At 36.7% G+C, this 19,392-nt stretch overlaps 3 protein-coding genes across 5 annotated transcripts; 1 reads left to right on the plus strand and 2 right to left on the minus strand.

Moving 5' to 3' along the window:
• Nucleotides 1–843: 843 nt before the first annotated feature.
• Nucleotides 844–1,992, plus strand: atoh1b (atonal bHLH transcription factor 1b). Its single transcript, XM_058798481.1, has one exon. The coding sequence runs from the start codon at nt 912–914 to the stop codon at nt 1,608–1,610; it is 699 nt and encodes a 232-aa protein (XP_058654464.1). The 5' UTR covers nt 844–911; the 3' UTR covers nt 1,611–1,992.
• Nucleotides 1,993–2,832: 840 nt separating this feature from the next.
• dok3 (docking protein 3) lies at nt 2,833–10,646 on the minus strand. Of its 2 annotated transcripts, XM_058798473.1 has the most exons (5): nt 10,513–10,646; nt 8,878–9,186; nt 7,763–7,844; nt 5,046–5,215; nt 2,833–4,326 (listed from the first exon to the last, which is right to left on the minus strand). In XM_058798473.1, the coding sequence occupies exons 1-5, from the start codon at nt 10,567–10,569 to the stop codon at nt 3,091–3,093; spliced, it is 1,854 nt and encodes a 617-aa protein (XP_058654456.1). In that variant the 5' UTR covers nt 10,570–10,646; the 3' UTR covers nt 2,833–3,090. The 2 variants fall into 2 exon arrangements, with proteins under 2 accessions (XP_058654456.1, XP_058654457.1); XM_058798474.1 differs by lacking the exons at nt 7,763–7,844; nt 8,878–9,186; nt 10,513–10,646 and adding an exon at nt 5,568–7,688.
• A 189-nt stretch (nt 10,647–10,835) lies between these two features.
• On the minus strand, nt 10,836–18,500 carry LOC131553656 (probable ATP-dependent RNA helicase DDX41). Of its 2 annotated transcripts, none has more exons than XM_058798476.1 (17): nt 18,482–18,500; nt 17,749–17,838; nt 17,380–17,533; nt 16,597–16,671; nt 16,443–16,503; nt 16,228–16,364; nt 16,067–16,139; nt 15,805–15,958; nt 15,479–15,615; nt 15,174–15,336; nt 14,848–14,979; nt 13,256–13,327; nt 13,068–13,164; nt 12,576–12,725; nt 11,777–11,848; nt 11,469–11,579; nt 10,836–11,343 (listed from the first exon to the last, which is right to left on the minus strand). In XM_058798476.1, the coding sequence occupies exons 2-17, from the start codon at nt 17,749–17,751 to the stop codon at nt 11,207–11,209; spliced, it is 1,728 nt and encodes a 575-aa protein (XP_058654459.1). In that variant the 5' UTR covers nt 17,752–17,838; nt 18,482–18,500; the 3' UTR covers nt 10,836–11,206. The 2 variants fall into 2 exon arrangements, with proteins under 2 accessions (XP_058654459.1, XP_058654458.1); XM_058798475.1 differs by lacking the exon at nt 18,482–18,500 and adding an exon at nt 18,163–18,360.
• Nucleotides 18,501–19,392: the final 892 nt, after the last annotated feature.

The following is a 19,392-nucleotide window of genomic DNA, read 5'->3' on the forward strand; positions in this document are numbered from 1 at the left end:
TTAGATAAGCTATTAACTGTTAGTTGATGATAATATAAGAAGCAGCAATAGCCAGCCTATTGCATTAAATTCTTTTCCATGGCCGTTTCGTTACTCAGTGGGTGTCTCCACCTATGATTTGTCCAAATATTGTTTTTTTGCTTCATTGCTAAATGATTTATGAAGAGTCTGAAGACACTTATCAGTTTTCCTGGACTTCTCTGACGACAGGTGCGCCTCCCGATATGCTTTCCACCTGCTCGTTTTATTGCTGCAGATTTTACAGTTTATTTGAGAAGAAATATGACGCTGCTATGCAAGTTTCTTGCTGGATTTTATTGGATGTCAATTCCGTTGCTTATCTTGAATAAAGTGGATAAGGATGTTGGATCAAGTCCTCTGAGGTTTGAGATTTGGGTTTTATTTATAACTTTTAAAAAATAATTAAAAACTCTGATGTTTTGTTCATTTAAATGCCTTGCAAAATATTTGAATAAAAATATTTTAAAAATCCAGACATCACAAAATATAGGCTGTAGGCTAAAGGTAAAATAAATGTATTTTTAATAGCCTATATTTATATAGCCTATAATTGTAGCCTGTATTTAAATCCACGTATCTACAGACATTTATGTAAATGTATAAAATAAATGACAATTGGGTAAATTCTAATCAGTGTTGTGATCATTCTTTGGAAAAGATCTTCCATCATTCCACAACTGACATGTGAGGGGGGGAAAACAACTCTTTATTCTATGGAAGTTTGAGGAGATTTTCTATTGGCTGTGGGCACTCAACAGGAGCACTGGGGGGAGGAGAGAGAGGAGGTGATGGCACTATAAGGCATCCTGTCTGAAGGTAAAGGGCCCACCCAAGACAGTCAGCTCGAGTTCAGCTTTCTCCATACTTTATTTTAGCACATTATACCAGCAATGACAGCAAAAGCCAAACTTTTGCACTGGTCAGATGGAAAATTTCGCGAACGACCAGAGGAGTTTACCGTCACAGAACATCCGAGGTTGACCCGCAGTGACCCACGGGCCTGGATGACCTCCGCGTCCCCCGCGTACTCACCCTCAGGTGACCACTACGCACACACGTCAGTGGATGCCGCCATGGACAAGTACATGTCTGGAGCCAGCAGTCCTTTGACAGCGGAATCTGATCTGGGAGAATCTAAATCACATGGTGGGGCCAAGCAAAATCTCACTGGACCTCAGAAACACAGACGTGTGGCCGCTAATGCCAGAGAAAGGCGGCGGATGCACGGACTGAACCGAGCATTTGACAAACTGAGGAGCGTCATTCCTTCTTTGGAGAACGAGAAAAAACTGTCTAAATATGACACCCTTCAGATGGCGCAGATTTACATCACAGAACTGTCCGACTTGTTGGAAGGTGTCGTGCAGTCGGAGTGCAGAGGTCTGCGGGACGGATGCGGCGCGTCTGGTAACCATGGTAACATTGGACCCAGGAGTTCAGCTCAGACTTTGAGGACCAGCATCCCTTACGCAATGGACGCACCTTCCTCTAATTTTGTTCCCGAGAAAAACGATGTCACGTCCAATGCGAGTGATGGCGAATCATCCCATTTCAGCGACATGGAAGAAGGACAGACTGGAGGACGCTGATGGCTTTGCTGGATTGACTTTGAGACCGTGGCACTCTGATTAATCATAATTTATTTGTCTGTGTTTTAGTAGACACTGAAAGAACCAAATAGATAGGCCCTGTGGATGATGGTTAGTTCTAGAACAATGCTTCATTACTTTGACAAAACTACTGAAAACTCACAAGAAAGGGAAGAAAAAAAATGAAAACATCTATACAAGCCCTTTAGTTGCACTTTATGACTTCTACATTTGGATTTTTCCACTTCACATGTACAAAACCTCCATCTGTAATGACAAAAATGTTATTTATGTATCTTTGTGATTTTTTTATTACCTCAAAAGTTTAATAAAGATTTTGTTTTCATATATTTATTCGAATTGATTCAATTCATACGTTCAATATAACAATCAACCGCAAGTGTTTCGTGCAGTTATGTACAGTACAGATTTATTTATTTATTTATTTATTTTATCCAGTAATCATACTCCACTAACACCACTACTATCTTTTGAAACTGTTTACCTGAAAATGATTTCAGTTTTTTTTCTTTAGGTTGCATAGTTACGCAAGGTGGCGACAAAGAAAGTTTATTTTTGTGTGCTGTATGGGTCATTTAAATCATTCACTCAACCGATTCGCTCAAAACGAATTCTCCACAAATGAAAACAAATTCATAATTTTTCCTCCATTTTGTATGGCATGGAAGTGTGACTTTTGTTGAACCTTAAAAGCAACAATAGTCAAATAAATTACAATTCTTCAATTGTTTTGTACTAGACTGACTTATATGACTCGTTCAAGCAGATCCTCACCATAGACAAGTCAAGTAGTCTAACCAATGAAATGCTCGTTCATGGTCCGCAATCAAATTCTATTGGCGCTTGCTGTAGTCAGGGTTTGAAGACAGGAAATGGCTTCAAATGGGATTGCACTGAATAAAAATTAAAAAATTAAAGGATTAGTTCACCTAAAATTGAAAATTCTGTCATCATCATTTACTCAGTTATTTTGTTTGAACATAAAAGATGATATTTTGGAGAATGTAGGTACCAAACAGTTACTGGTCCCCAGTGTGCGGAGGAAAAAAACACTATTAAATTCAGTGGGGACCATCAACTTTTGGGGTAAACTATTCCTTTACCTTAAAGGATTTGTTAAAAGACACGATCAGAACTAACTTGTGTTTGAAATTAGAGCTTGGGCTGATGTTTCATGCCAGAGACCAAGTCACAACCAAACTGTTTTAAATAACTTGTAATATATTGATTAAATATACACACTTTTACAATATATCTTACAAAACATTTTCAATAAAGATCATTTACATTCAAAACATACATTTTCCTTATATTTAATCATCTCAATACATTCTGTGCATTATTATTAAACGTTTCATGTTAAAAACGTATCGCACACTATAACGCATATATATAACACTATCACTCACATCAATCAGGCTAGCAATGACACTGACCTCAACTGCAGAAAATAAAAACCTCAATCAGTCATCTGCTCATCTATTCGATCTAACTGATCACTACTTCCCCCACGTGACCTGGGCGGAAATGGGGGTGAAATTTTAGACACATCTTTAAACAGAATGCTAGAAAGGGTCTCTCTGAAGTCGACAGGGATTTCACTGGAAGTGTTAACAGGAGTTTGTTGTTCAGTGTTAGGCTGTTCTTGATCATCACTGTCCTCAGTTTGTCTGTTCTTACGTTTAGCTGCAAAATTCACTATGCTATATAGGTCCTCGATATTCGGTTGATCCTGTTCAGCAGTGGTCTTCGCGGTCCAGTTAGTGTAGTAGGAAGCTTCTTCATTGTTGGCCTCGGAAGGTTCTTCTGGTGTTTTCCACGCCTTCTCTTTATCCACGGTTACATCTGAAACCGTGTTTGGTTGTAGACTGGGAGGCATTGGAACTTTTGGGAGATTCATTTTTGATCTTGGTTTTGGTTGTGGAAAAACCACTGTATACAAAACTTCATCCGGGCTACGTACAGGGCTTTTGACGCAGGGTGGTGGATCTGGTAAGGAGATGTATCTGCGTGGTACTGTTGGACAGGGTCTATCTTGATTTGTGTTGGCTGGAGGAAGCTTTTTAACATTAGGCCTGTTCTGTGGTTTGGTTTTAGGCAAGGGTGGTGGTAGTGGAGGGGCTGGTAGAGGAGGAGTGGATGATGCCTTTTGGGCATTCTTGTGTGTGAGAACCCCTTCAATGATCTTGTGTATTGGCTGCCCAGGTTTTTTCAGTGTAGGTGGGCAAGGTTTTTCCTGATTCTTGTTGCCTTGAATTAGCTTATTGAACTTAGTTTTGTCCCTGCCCTGTGTTTTGGATTTTGGTAAAGGTGATGGGGGTGGAATGGCTTTTGGAAGGGGTGTAGATGGTGGCAGCAGCTCTTGGGGACTCTGGTGTGTGAGTGCCTCCTCAGTGGCTTTTTGTATTTGCTTGCTGTGATTGCATTGTAATGCTGGGCGTGGTCGATCTTGATTCGCACTGATTGGAGGAAGATTTTTCACCTTAGGCCTGTCCTGTGGTTTGCATTTAGGCAAGGGGGGCTTGGAGGCGAACTCTTGCGGAAGAGCGGTGGCTTGTGCCAGCAGTTCTTGGACACTCTGGTGCATGATGGCCTCCTCAATGGCCTTCTTTATTTGCGCCCCCTGTTTTGACAAGAAAATGAACTGACCCTCCCCAGTGTGACAGCGACGACCTGCCTCAATCATAATTCCCCCCTGAAAAAAAAAATAAATATTGAATAAACAGAGCAAATGTGAACTAATGTTTAAAAGAATCAAGAGGGGGGAAAATCTGTATTTTTAAAAATGAAAAATCCTACACATGCCATTTTACCACAAACATATACACACTACCATTCAAACATTTGTTTTTTTGTTTTTAAATGAATACTTTTATTCAGGAAGGACATATTTAACTGATCAAAAGTAACATTAAATACATTTGAACTGTTACAAAAATGTTCCGTTTCAAATAAATTCTGTACTTTTGAACTTTCTATTCATCAAAAAAATCCTTAAAAAAATGTTTCCACAAAAGCTTTCAAAAAGTTTTCAACACTGATACTACTACTACTACTAATAAATGTTTCTTAAGCAGCAAATCAGCATATTAGAATGATTTCTGAAGGATCATGTGACACTGAAGACTAGAGTATTTGCTGCTGAAAATTCAGCTTTGCCATCACAGGAATAAATTTGATATTTTAAAATATATTAAAATATTAGTAATACATAGATTACTGTTTTACTGTATTTTCAGCTAATTGGCGTTGCAGCCTTGGTCATCAAAAGAGACAAAAACATTTAAAAAATAAATCTATCCCAAACTTTTGAACAGTAGTGTGTGTGTGTATATAGTTTTACATTAATTAGTTAATACGGGCAAACACGTTGGTCAGAGGGTTGCATAATTTTTATTTCTCACGATGAAGCACCTTGACTTGGCCAAATCTCCTGAGGAAGCTGTAGGGCCAACGGTAGATGGCCTGTCCGGTCTTAAGGTCCAGCAGACAAATAGCCTCTTTCTCAGAAGACAGCAGGTATGACCCAGACATCCTGCACCTTTGAGACGCATCTGTGCTCTGCACTGTCACCTGGAACTGGCCTGCGGGGTGGAATTCATAAAAACATCAAACCGAAGTCTCTCTGGACAAACCCTCAATCGCTGAGGTCAGACCTCTTGAATTTAAAATGAAGACAGAACAAATGATATTTTACAGCGGTGGCCAAAATTATGAAGCAGTGAAACTGATTACATGAATAGTCTTGACAATCTTGACTCTTGAATATTAGAACATTAAAAATGTAAATAAATTAGTGGTGGGCCGTTATCGGCGTTAATGTGCTGCGTTAACGTGAGACTCTTATCGGGCGATAAAAAAAATATCGCCGTTAATCTATTCTCAAAGTTGGGTTGGGAGCTGGATCTATACTTCGCAAGCTATGATGACTTTCACCTTGATATTTTAGCGCGGATGTATACCTAGCCGAATTGCACTGTAGGGGGCGAGAACGAGTCTTCGAACCTGTGTGTATGCGTGCTAACATGGATGCAGCTATGAAGCCGCCGGGTTTGCTTCAGGGAAAATTTATTTTTAAGAAGCTTCCCAATGGAAATCGGCAAGTCATTTCTGTCTCTACGTTACATGGTCGCGCTCTCTGTATCGCGCGCACACACACACACACACGCACACACACACACACACAAACAAACAAACGTAAGCGCATACACAAGTGAGCACACTCCCACTCCTATTAGCCGCAAAACGTCTATTTAAATATGACTTCTGTGTGTCTCTGTGTTAATGTATGGCGCAGACGCACGGGTTTGTTCACTACTCATACAGAAGACCGCGTGACGCTTGCGGTGATATTAACATCTGTCGTCTCACTAAATGAGGACATAAATACATGAACAACATCTCCAGAACTGCTCTGAGAGTCACTTCATGAGCATTCGAGCGTTTCATTTGAGAAAAACTATCCTCACGGCAACCCGTCAAAATAAAAGTTCGGTTTCACTTGAAGACATTGGGCAGAACGTAATAGGCTACTACTACTAAAACTATTAAAACCTTATCTTTAAGGAATAATCATACAATGTCTTCAATGTTATTATCAATATTAAATTCTTGATGACTGCTAGTTGTTTACTACTAGTAGTGAACTTATTCTGATCTACTTGGCAGAATTCAAATGAACCATTTTAATCTAGATTAATCTAGATTAATTCCAAGATTACAGTGAGATTAATCTAGATTAAAAAAATTAATCTATGCCCACCACTAAAATAAATAAAAAGGCTGTATACCCAATTTTCCCCAAAACATCTTCACATTTCTTGCATCATTATATACAAAAGGGGCTGAAAAGACTTTTTTCTAAACTACTTTTTACTACTTACATAGTATACTACTTACTAAATAAATGAGCACAATACATAGGCCTGAAATATTGCCTTAGAAATTATGTATTTTCTTATTTATAGACTAACTAAAAATCTATTAACCATCAGCCTAGTAAATTGATCACTTCAACAATTATAAAGTATTTATTATTTTTAATCTGCAGTCCAAGTTTGGGTCTACTTACATATTGATATTTATATGTGCATGAATTCAAGTCTATATAGATTCCTTTCAATTTATTACAAACAAAACTACTAACAACTGTTTATCTAATTAAGGTACAGTGATATAACTGTACTAAATGTACCAAGGGTGCTTAGTTCCTAAAACCTTTTATAAAACACATTTATAGCCTCACAGCAGTACATCTGTGTGGCTCAAAAACACATTTCAGATAAGAACAAAATATGTTCCTACACAGTGACCGGAATGATTTTATATGAGAATTTCCCAAGTTACTTTGTGTTCCAAAGCATTACCGTTATCAGTGTTACAAATCAGCTTGAGAATGAACCGTTTCTCTAAAACTCAACCTCTAATCATTTACTTTAAAAAAGTAACTTTGCAAAAGAGCATCTGTTATTTAACACTTCTGCGTGAGCACTGTAATACTAAGAATATTAAAAACTAAGTATGCGCTACCTAATATTTTTCTACGAGGAAGGGGATAGACCCTCAAACCACTTTCTTTTAAATAAGATTAAAATACAGAAGCTGAAAAAGCAAACCGTAAAATATGAAGCAATACCAAAGATGTCTGTCTGCATGAGTCCAGAAAACCAACAATGAAAAAAAAAAAGACTAAATGAATCTAAACACTATAAACTGAATCAATATGGAAGTTATCTAAACTGAGAAACTAGCCTATTTATTTTCTTAATTGTCGACTGACTAAAAGCTTTCACTATATATATATTAATATATGCCATTTTTATGAAGACTTTAATTACATTTTGTTTTAATTAATTGACAGTCGACCGATTATCAAATAATATGTTTGAGAGTGACCATTTTTGTGCTCTTATTCTTTTAGATCTACGTAGATAAAGGACCGCAAACATCTGACCTCAATAAAAACACGCCGAGTAATGGAAATGTAGCCTACATCTGCACCATTAAGACACACCCTCTTGCTCAACTGCAACAAACGGTTAGGTAACACCTAGTTTAACAGCAGATAATTGTTATTGTACTTCTGGATCAGCTATGCTGGTAGGGAAGTGCATTTCAGAGCCCATTCTCACCTGCTCCCCAGGTGGAGTAGAGTTCATTATCAGCCGCTGCCATGTATTTATCTTTCTTTGAATCTTCGGTTCTTTGGGTCTTCTAAAAATGTAAGACAGTTGATTATAAGTGTACATCAGTAATTCCTCTTTTTTTAATCGTATCATTCTGTGCAAAAAAAAAAACAGTCTATAAACACTTGTGCAATCACAGACTCAAAGGTGTGGTTATCAGCACTTCCTTTGTGACAGGTTAGCTGTTATGTGAAGCTGTACCTCAAGTTCATCATACATCTGTTGACTTTAGTTACTTTAGTAGTGGGAAAATGAAGCTCAAATGGTAGCAAATTCCTATACTGTAAAAAAAAAAAAGTTCAGACAACTTAAAATTTTAAGGCAACCAGCTTCAGCAGATTTGTGAGTTTTCTAAACTTGTCGTTTTAAGTTTATACAACAAAAATTTGAGAATCTCCCACAAAAAAAAAGTTGAGCAAACTCAAAAATCTGCTGAGGCTGGTAAAACTTTTTTTTTTTTTTTTTTTTTAACAGTGTAGCGATGCCAAGGTCATGGGCCTGATGGAATGCATGAATTGATTAAATGTATTAGTTGAATGCAATGCAAGTTGATTCAAATAAAAGTCTGCCAAATATTAATATATCCATAATCCACCTTTGGATTGCTTAGTTGGGGTTTAAAAGAGGCTTAATATTCAGTAATATTAATGATTTGACTGAACTTACACCACAGGGTTTGAACAAAACTCAAACTGAATAAATCTGAATGATGACACTATTGTTTTCTGTAGAGCTTCTTTATACCTTAATCAAATTTGCTACATTGATACCGAATTGAATCGAGCTGAATAATGATACTACTGTCTTCTGTAGAGCTGCTTGTAGTTGAATTGAACTTGTTGAATTTTACACTTATAGAATTGAACCAACACTGAACTGATTCAAGCTGAATAATGACACACCGTCTTTGTAAAGCTGCTTTGCAGCAGAATTTGAATTTATCTCATATTTGATGAAGTTTGCATCGATTCTGTTATTTCCCTGTTTATTACTGTATTGTATAAAGTGCATTGTAAATAAAGACTTGACTTGTTTGACAAGACATCACCCAACCTCCATACCTGAAATGCTAGCTGGCACAGAACAGTTATCCAGTCCTCCTGGGTGGGAGCGGCGATGGTGTAGGTGCATGAGGTGGTGTTTAAAAAGAAGGCAGAGCAATCTGTGGGACAGCTTTCTCCAGGGGCTGGAGTGATGCTCAGACAGTCTGTCAGGCGGATAACCCGTTTGTCCATCTTCCTGAGCCCTGAAGGCCTCGCAGTGGCGGACCCTATCAGCCCTCCTTTATCACGCATGTCATACAGCTCCATACGGCCTATACCTGCAGGACTGGGCTCGAACAGAATCAGCCAGGATTTCCGCCATATCTTCTGCAGGAACAAGGGCAGATGTTACGACAGAGTAAAGAAAATGAATTATTTGGACGCATAACACAGAAGGGTTTAACATCAAACTCTCTGGTTCAGCACTCCTCCGTTGGGATCGGTTAGATATTTGGGAGAACATGCCAGAGGGAGCAGAAGTTCTGAAACGGTTCTTCGTTTTATCTCCCATGCATGATTCATGGCCGTTAAACGCTACCATGAAGATGGAAGCACCTCAGGTGGTTAACCAGCTGCCGTTTCCCTTCTCTATTAATAATGTACAGTTGAAGATTTCTGACCACCTATAATTCCCAAGGCTTGTTGTAAATAATTAAAGGGATGTTTTAATGCTATTATAACTGTGATTATCAATGCTACGCCCCACATTTTGCCTACCAAAATATCATTACTTCATCCTTAATAAATTCAGATTACATTACAGGGATAGTTCATATGAAAATTCTGTCAGCCTTATGCCGTTCTAAATCTGTATGACTTTTTTCTTCTGCGGAACACAAAAGATGATACTTTGAGGAACGCTGGGGTCACACTTTATATTAGGTGTTATTACCTACTATGTACTTACATCAAAAAATAAGTACAATGTACTTATTGTGCTCATACTGTATTGCAAAACACTATTGCTGCTATTGAGGACTGATATGGGTAGGTTAGGGACAGGTTTGGTGGTATGGGTAGGTTTAAGGTGTAAGGGATGGGTTAACAGTGTAATTATAAATGTAATTACAGATGTAATTACATATAGGTATTTTTAAAAATATAAACTTATGTAAAAACATGTACACAATAAGTGCATTGTACCAAATGATTAATTCAAACTAATCAATCAATTAATTAAATGGTAACCAAACACTGGAGCCCATTGGCTTCCATTTCATGGACATATCTCAAAGTACCTTTTTTGTTCCACTGAACAATGAAAGTCATGCAGGTTTTGAACGACATGAAGGGAAGAGAAAATTAAGAATTTTCATCACTTGGTGAACTTGAATCTTTAAATCTCAAATAAACTTAATTCTAATATCCAACAAATATTCGGATGCATTTGTCTGACATTTTAATTCACTGACTTTTATTCCCGCACAAGTTGATCTCATGACTTGACCTGGCTAATAAACTCAGCTAGCTGAGCAGGAAAAAGTCTAAAATATACTATTAATATAAGCATTTTAAAAAGCATAAGAACCAACACATCAAACAGCAGTACTAGTACTAGAATTCAATTATATAACTAATTAAAAAAAGATAAAAATACCCTCTCGAATTAAGCGTAAAATGATAAAGCGTAAAGTTTTCAGTTAACAACCTCACCTTCCCAAACTTGACCCCCTGCAAAAAGAGCGGACCCTCTTTAGAGATTACATCCATTGTGCTTGTTTGCCTCCAAGTGTTCCAGTTCCTCTATTTTCTACAGAAGGTGACAAAAGAGAGAGAGAGAGACCGTGTATGATGCTAAACTTGATATTAAGCAAGCGCTTCCGTGATGTTAAGGGACATCACTCACCAGCAAGTGGCTAAAAATTGCCCCCACTCATTTCCTCCAATGTTGAAAACTTTACCTTGACGTGTTTGTTTATTAACAATCACCCAAGCTTGGTTGCAAACAGGACGTAGCAAAGAGATGTAACCAGAGATACAATGTCAGAGAAGAATTTTATTGCAGTTTGCATCATAAAATAAAGAGCTGACCATCATTTATTTACACTGGATGTGTAAAACATGCCTGAGCAGGTTTCAGATAAATACTAACAATTCAGCTGTTATATTATTACATGACAATGTCATTGAAGCAAAACCTACTGAAAACTCCAGGAAAACCTAACTTTAACATTTTTTATTACACTAAGCTTTTTAACTGCATTTTGCAACAAACAAGAAATAGTTTCACTGAAATGAATAAGCAAATATACAGTTCAAAGAATAATACATTTTGTACAAAATGACGCGAGACATGACACAGGAGCCTCTCTCAAGGAAAGATTTGATGACAAAGTAACAAACAGCATTAAAAATCCATGGAGCTGTTGGCCAGATAGTCCTTGCGGCCGATGTTGGTGACCTGTTTCGTCTGCATGGCCTCCAGTTTGGGACAGTCTGTGATCCTGTGGCCCAAACCACCACAAAACGTACAGCCTCTCTCTCCTAGAATGGAAAAAAAAGTTAAATATCTTATAGCTTTGAGCACTGCAGAGCCTCTTGCAATCATTTTGGGCATGTGCTCAACTGGCTACATAAGCTTGTTTCAGCAATAAGTACGTAATTTGTACCTCCAATATCCAGCATCGTCTCGTCTCCTGTTTGGAGAACCTGCAGCACAGGAGGAACCTTCTGCTTGGCTTCAACCAACAAAGCTTTCAGATCCATTAGTACAGACTCATCTATAAAAAATAAATAAATAAATAAATTTAAAAAATAGGTTTTTGATGCTCAATTCTCAAATCTATATAGTATATTCTCTGAAATAATAATTAATTGTGGTAATTTAATCTCGGAAGGAGAAATGATAAAATGACAAGAAATGAAAACGGAAAGACAGACAACAAAGATCAATCTATACATAAAAAAAAACACTTACCACATCCTTTGTTGATAAATGTTGTGGCAATTCCAGTCTTTCCAGATCGACCTGTTCTGCCTATTCTGTGGACTGTGAAATAAACATATTAAACACATTTCAAATAAATATATATATAAAAAAAAAATATGCAAACCAAGTGGCATCTGAAGTTAAATTATGCAACTTCACTTTTCGGAAGCATTTTTGCAATGACATTTAAGTTGGTTTCAAAGGTGGTTTAGTGGTTGTATAAACTTCTGTCAAATGTTTTGCCTGAAAGAAGCGCTTGTACTATCACTGCTCAAACTGCCAATTTCTTTATAAAATGCTGATACTTTTTGAACTGTCCAGCAATACATTTTTTTTTATCTAATTAATTGCATGACGTGCCAATTAATTAATCTAACTGATCACAAATCACATTAATTTGAGTTGAGAAATTAGTGTTAAATCGACAGCCCTAACTGTAAATTATTATTACTATTTAAAACTGAATTTTCAGCATAATTTTCTCCAGTGTCACGTTCCTTCAGAAATCATTGTAATTTGTTGCTCAAGTAACATTTCTTCCTATAAACGCTGAAAACAGTTGTGTTCCTTAATATTTTTGATGAACAGAAACCTCAAAACAACAGCATTTATTTGAAACAGAACTCTTTTGTAGCATTATAAAGGCACTTTTTTGTGTCCTGCTGAATGAACGTAAATGAATAAATACATAAATCTTACTAACCTCAAACATTTGAACAGTAGTGTATACAAACCAATAAGCTTTAACAAACCAATAGTACCAAAAAAGAATCATCTGAAAACCAACCATAGTTCTCAATCTCCTCTGGCATGTCATAATTCACAACATGCTGGATAGCAGGAAAATCCAAACCCTTCGAAGCAACATCAGTAGCCACTAAAACATCTTTCTTTTCCTCTTTGAAAGCCTCAATGGCTTTCGTTCTCTCCTCCTGGTCTGAAAAGCACACGTAAAGTTTATTGAGGAATGTGTGGTTGAACTATGTCCTGTTTACCTTTGTGCTAAATAGTCACATTCATAACTATTATATATTTAAGGTAACACAAACAGCAGTTGTTAGTGCATGATCATGGTCAAGTGAAGCGAGATCAAAACTTCTGACATAGTCTGAACACTTGTTTAGCACGCACATCATCACACAGTGCTATTATAATAAGAGCCAGACCACAGCAGAAGCTGACACCCGGTGGAGAGCACAAGTAGCTGCAGGAAACAGCACGCATAAAGCTGATTGATGGTGTTTGTGCTACAAACAGATTGAGATGGATGAAGTCATACCTTTTCCTCCGTGAATCGCCACCGCCTCAACACCTTTCAGCAGAAGATACTCGTGTATGGCATCTACATCTGCTTTCTTCTCAGCAAATATTAATACCTAAAAAACAATATAGGAAGCATGATTGTTGATTAGAAGAGATTATGTAGGGTTCTCAGATGTTGTTTAAGAAGAGCAAGAAGCTACGTACTGGCGGTGGCGTCTTCTGGAGACACTCCAAGAGATAAACCATTTTGGCCTCCTCTTTGACATATTCCACTTCCTAAAAGTGACAGGATTGATATAGATATAGATAAATACACACACACATATATATATATATATATATATACACACATATATACACACACACACACTACATATATATACACACACATTATATATATATATAGTGTGTGTGTGTGTGTGTGTGTGTGTGTGTGTGTATATATATATATATATATATACACACACACATAAGTGAAACGTTCTGTTTTGAATTACTACTATACACTAGAACTGCACGATTCCGGATAAATTGAGATTAGAGAATAACAATTTTTTTTTTGTTTGTTTCAAACAGAGATCACGATTCTCCCATGATTTTGAACTAAGTAAAATAACATGTAATTTACTTGAGGCTGTGACAAAATATTAATTGCCTCATTCTATTAAAAAATGTTTCATTAATTTGAATGAATTATTTTAAAAAAGTTCAAATGAATGATTTAATGACACACTTATTTTTCCATTACTGAATGAATCAGCGTTTTTGAAGGAATCTCTTGAATGAATGATTCAATGACCATTTTAATAGTCACTTGTCGCCACCTAGTGGCGAAACAATGTAATCAACATTGTAATCAACAAACATTATTTGAAGCAAAAATTATTTCAAAAGATGATTTGCTCCATTTTTATCATTTGTAAACCGAATTACAAAATTTTATCCCAGTACTTCTTTGATGATTGCAAGACAAATGATACTGTGTGGTTGAAAAGACGGTTTGTGAAGCTGTTTCATACCTAAACATGATAACTGCTCTCTTTGTGTCAGCGGCAGTGCAAAAAAAACATTTGAATGTTCCAATATGACTTTGCCAAGGGTTTAATAGACACAGACAAATCATTGTCATTTAGAAATAAGATTGCGTGGGTGTTTGTATTGAGATCGTGATCTTTTATCGATTAATCGTGCAGCTCTAGTATACACTTTTTCAAAAAGATTAAGATTTTTTTGTGTTTTTGATGGAGTCTCTTATGCTCATCAAGGCTGTGTTTATTTGTGAATTATTACTATTTAAAATAAACATTTTCTAATTTTAATATATTGTAAAACGTCATCAGTCACATGAACCAGAAACATTCTAATATACTGGTTTAATGCTAAAAACATTTCTTATTATCATCAATGTTGAAAACAGTTGTGCTGCTTAATATTTTTATGGAAACCGGGATTAATTTTTTCAGGATTTTTATTTAATAGAAAGCTGAAAAGAACAGCACGTGTTTGAAATATAAATCTTTTGTAACATAATAAAAGTCTTTACTACGGCATTTGATTTGAATTAGAATTAATGCATCTTTGCTGAATGAAACCGATTAATTCCTCAAAAAAAAAAAAAAAAAAATTATCTTACTGACCCCAAACTTTTAAAACAGCAGTGTGTGATCCACAACACTCAAAAAAAAAATTTAAAAATAAAAACCTGACCGTGGCAAAGCTCACAAAACAACTAAAAGGATCGAAAGGAACATGAGGAAAGAATAACGCTGGGCCTCGCATGAATCTTAATGTTTTACCTGGATGACGTCCAAGCTCGCAGCTCCAGCTCTGCCCACATTAATGGTGATGGGTTTCACTAAAGCACTTTTGGCAAAATTCTGGATCTTCTTGGGCATAGTGGCACTGAAAAGCAGCGTTTGTCTCTGACCCTAAAACAAATCATAATGAGCAAAAAAAAGCACTCTGGTTATTAAAAAAAAAAACAGTATTATTCTAGTTCCAAAACCAATACATATTCAAAGGAAACACTGTAAAAGGGAGGGAAACATTTTACTATATTTACTGACTAACTGCTATATTATCGGATAACCTAAACAGTACCATGAGATTTGCACAAAAGTACCTTAAAATAAGAGAAGATGGTCCTGATGTCCTCCTCAAAACCCATGTCAATCATCCTATCAGCCTCGTCCAGAGCCAGATAGCGGCAGATATCCAGACTCACCATCTTCTTGTTCAGAAGGTCCATCAGTCTGCCTGGAGTGGCCACCATCATGTGCACCCCGCTACAATCACACAATCATTCACAAGTTTATAAAAGATTTCTAAAGCAATCAGCATCCAAATAAAGAGCCAGTATGATGTCCCAGTCTTTTTGACCTTTTCCTTTTTAAACGTCATGAGGTGTAAATTTAAATGTGACTTAACTGTTTTACCACCTCCATCTGTTCTTTGACAGACATGCCCCCAATACACAGAGCACAGCGCAACTGAGGAGCCCCTTCATCCTCTAAGAGTTTACAGTAGTATTCAATGATGCCATGTGTCTGTCTCGCCAGCTCCCTCTACAGACGGAGAGAAAGACACGCAATAAATAAATGACCATACTGTTGCTATCTGGTGCCTGTACTGTCTGCCTCTTGACTTATGATTTGTGTGATGAAATATGGTGAAATATGTGTTACATATAGGTAATCGGCTTCTCATTTTTTAGGCAGATGACACAGGATGTGCCAGAGATAGAGTGGGCTTACAGAAGGACAGATGATGAGGCCGTAGGGTCCCTCTCTCTTACAGAAGGGTAGCCGTTTCTCCTGCTCCAGGCAAAACATAATGATGGGCAACGTGAAAACCAGTGTTTTCCCTGATCCGGTGAAGGCAATGCCAATCATGTCCCTGCCAGAGAGACTAAACAAACAAAAAATTGCAATAAATATCAAATTTAAATATATGACCACCTGATACTGATAATGGCTGAATATTGCCTCAAGTAAAATAGCCCCACATGCGACTCACATGGTTGGTATTCCCTGAATCTGAATGGGTGTCGGGTGAACGATTCCTTTTTTCTTCAGTCCTTTCAGGATGGCTGCAAAGACCATTAAAGTTGAGAGCGGGCCATTAGCGTGAAGCTGCGAGCGAGGTGCTGCATGTAAAATAGGTGAGCTGGATCTTACCCTGAGGAAGCTTCATCTCTCTGAAGCTTTTAATGGGTGGTGGAATGCCTTCACCTTCAACAAGAATATGGTACTTCTTCCGTACACGTTCGTGCCGCGCTGCCGGCATGCCAAGAATGTAACGGGGCGCATTCCAGCTGAAGAGAAAATCAGAAGTTAACTGCTGATTATTTGCAAAAAACAGACAAATGAATGGAGAGTTAAAGGCAGCTCACCTTGTTTTTATTGGGTCTTCATATGTGATACCTTTGGCCATTTCCTTCACAGACATTAGAGCTGATAAAGATATTAAAAGATGAATGTTTATGATGATAAATACTTCTGACCAATAAATGTATTAATCTGGTAAATGATTCTGTTTTCGCTTACCTCTGCCTTCAGCCACACTCTCCAGAATCTTTTCTTCCTCTTTCAACTGTTTCTCCTTGGCAGACTCCTTTCGAGCTAAAATTTTTAATATAAGATTTGAGACTCAATAACAAATGAAAAAAAAAAAAACATACTGAAACCACTTCTGAATGATTAAAAATATTTTTGTATTTACAAAACAAACACACAAAAAAAAAAACTATTAGTATATTTTTTCTTATTTAATTAGTAGCCTAGAATCTTTTCTCACTTACATCATAAAATTCCTTTGTTCATTTTTCAAAATACAAGATCTTTATATATTTCCAGGTTTAGATTTCATTTTGACGCCTTGATTTTCACACACAGGTTGGACAAACTATAATATTTTAATAATGTGATAACATACATTTCTAAAGAAAACTCACTAAAAATAATCAATTTACAAATATTAAAAACTGAATATCCCAACAGAAAGATCAAAATGACTTAGACAATCATTACTGTACAAACTCTACTTGTCGAGTGGATCTCAACCAAGTGGCCTTGGAAAACCTCCAAGGCAGCCGCAGCATGACTTAATTACGGTACTTAAATTATTCTTCAAATTATTAACTGAATGTAAAAAAATAATCATCAAAATAATCATAAAAAATATATATATATTTTTTTTTACGTTTATTGAAACTTCTAGAATCCTAAATTGAATTGCGGTTGCTTAATTTACCTACACTGACACTCTGATTTAGACCCACTGCATTAGACAGTAAATAAGTAATGAAGCACAGGGGACGGAGTAAAGACCTTCAGCCTTCTCCTTGAGGTGTTGGTGCTGGTCCAGCAGACTGACATTGGATCGAGGACCCAGACCCTCATCCTCATCTTTCTGCTCTCCACCACTGTCTTTCTGTTCCTCCTCTGTGAGCCCTTTCCCACGAAAACGCATCACCTTCTTGAGCTTAGAGTCACATCAAATAAACACAGGCCATTAGGATGCTGGGACATATAACAGGAAGAGCATGAAATATCGTTCTTCAAAATCTATGTTGTGACATCCAGCAACAGCAAAGACAGTGGCAGTGAACCATGGAACCACCACAGAAAACAAACAAACAAACAAAAATTCTCACCAAAATGAATGGCCATGCTGTAATCTTAGTAGCACTTGCTTACCATCTGCTGTTTTCTGATCTTAACAGGAACATACGGCACATAGTCATCCTCCTCTGAGCCCTCTGATCCAGACTTCTCTGAATAGTTTCTCTGACAATTACATACAAGTCACAAAGCGTTACAAATAATACAAACTGCATACATGTCATACAGTATCACATGAAGTTATACAGCAGTGTAATTCTCTTCTTACACTTTTATAATTAGTTACACTAAAGCAATTTCATTTCGACACATTTTAATTCGCTATAAAAATGTTAAAACGTCATTTTACATCAGATAACGTACAGAAAAATCTTTAGGAGATATAATTAATCGCACTCTAAATACAGTGAATGCGGTTAAATCTGTTGCTCGCATCTATTTACTTATCAATGTGCGTTTATTATAACGTTACGTATTAACAAGCCTCACCTTTTTGGGTCGGTTTTCCGTTTCCATGTTGCTCGGTGTTACAAGCTTTAAGGTTATAATTTAGCGACGATATTTAGTACAATAATGCCAGATAAATGTTACATTACATTCAAACAAGCATTGTTTATACTAACGTTAGCTAGCATGTTACGCTGCTACTGCTCAGCGGAAGCGTGACGTGCAGCTTACGTACACTACGGTGGCCCAAAAGGGACTAAATGAAACCAAAGTATTTGGGAAATATATTTAAAAAAAAACACTTCACCTAAAAATTTACACATTTTTCACCATGATGTCGTTGCAAACCTGTATGACTTACTTTCTGTGAGACAAACTAGGAGACGCAAGGCAGAATGTGCTCAATAGTATCAATGTGCCTTCAGTCACTTGACTTCCTTTGAAAAAGAAAAAAGCAATTAAAATTGAATAGTGACCAAAGCAGTCAATCATTTTTCAATTGTAACATCTCCTTAAGTGACACGATTTTACAAGGGTAATTATTCGCTCATGAATAAAGGCAAGTAAATAATGACAGATTAAAAAAATAAATAAATAAATAAAAACATTTATGTGGTTCCTTATATTACCACATTTGCATGGTACCAAAACATAAGTTTAGAAAGCAAACACAACACGTTTCTTTTCTCAAAACTGTCATGTTTTAATCTTTCGGCATGAAAGATTTTCACAGTATCAAAAGTGAATAATAATAATAATAATTATAATAATAAAAAACAACAAAATAAAACAGAAAGCCAACATACACTTGGCCATTAATGGTATAGTATAAATCTACATTCCAAATGTTTAAGATAATGTCTTCTAGTTTAATATAACCTGGATAGAGTCAAAGATGTCGGAAAAATATGAAAACAAAAACTCAAAAACAGATTTCTCAGAGATCTCAATCCTTCAAAGGGGATTTAGTCTATCATAAACCCAGAGACCCTAATTTCCAAAAAGAAGCCATATCTGTATTTGGGATTTTACCAGAAGGGGCTCGGCTTCAGGGATACAGGAGTAAAAAAAAAAAAAAAACATATGACGCAGACATACAAAGCTATGGAAAGGGCCACCAGATGTTACAAGCACCGTACCACTGAATGGAATCTTAAAGCCCCTTTAAATCATGAAATGCAATTGCAAATGTAACAAATGAAAACAGGTCTGAACTAGTTATGCACCAGTTGACTGAAACTACACGAGCAGAACTACTGCAAGTGTCTGGGA

Source organism: Onychostoma macrolepis, chromosome 14 (genome assembly GCF_012432095.1).
Source record: "Onychostoma macrolepis isolate SWU-2019 chromosome 14, ASM1243209v1, whole genome shotgun sequence".
Lineage (NCBI taxonomy): Eukaryota > Metazoa > Chordata > Actinopteri > Cypriniformes > Cyprinidae > Onychostoma > Onychostoma macrolepis.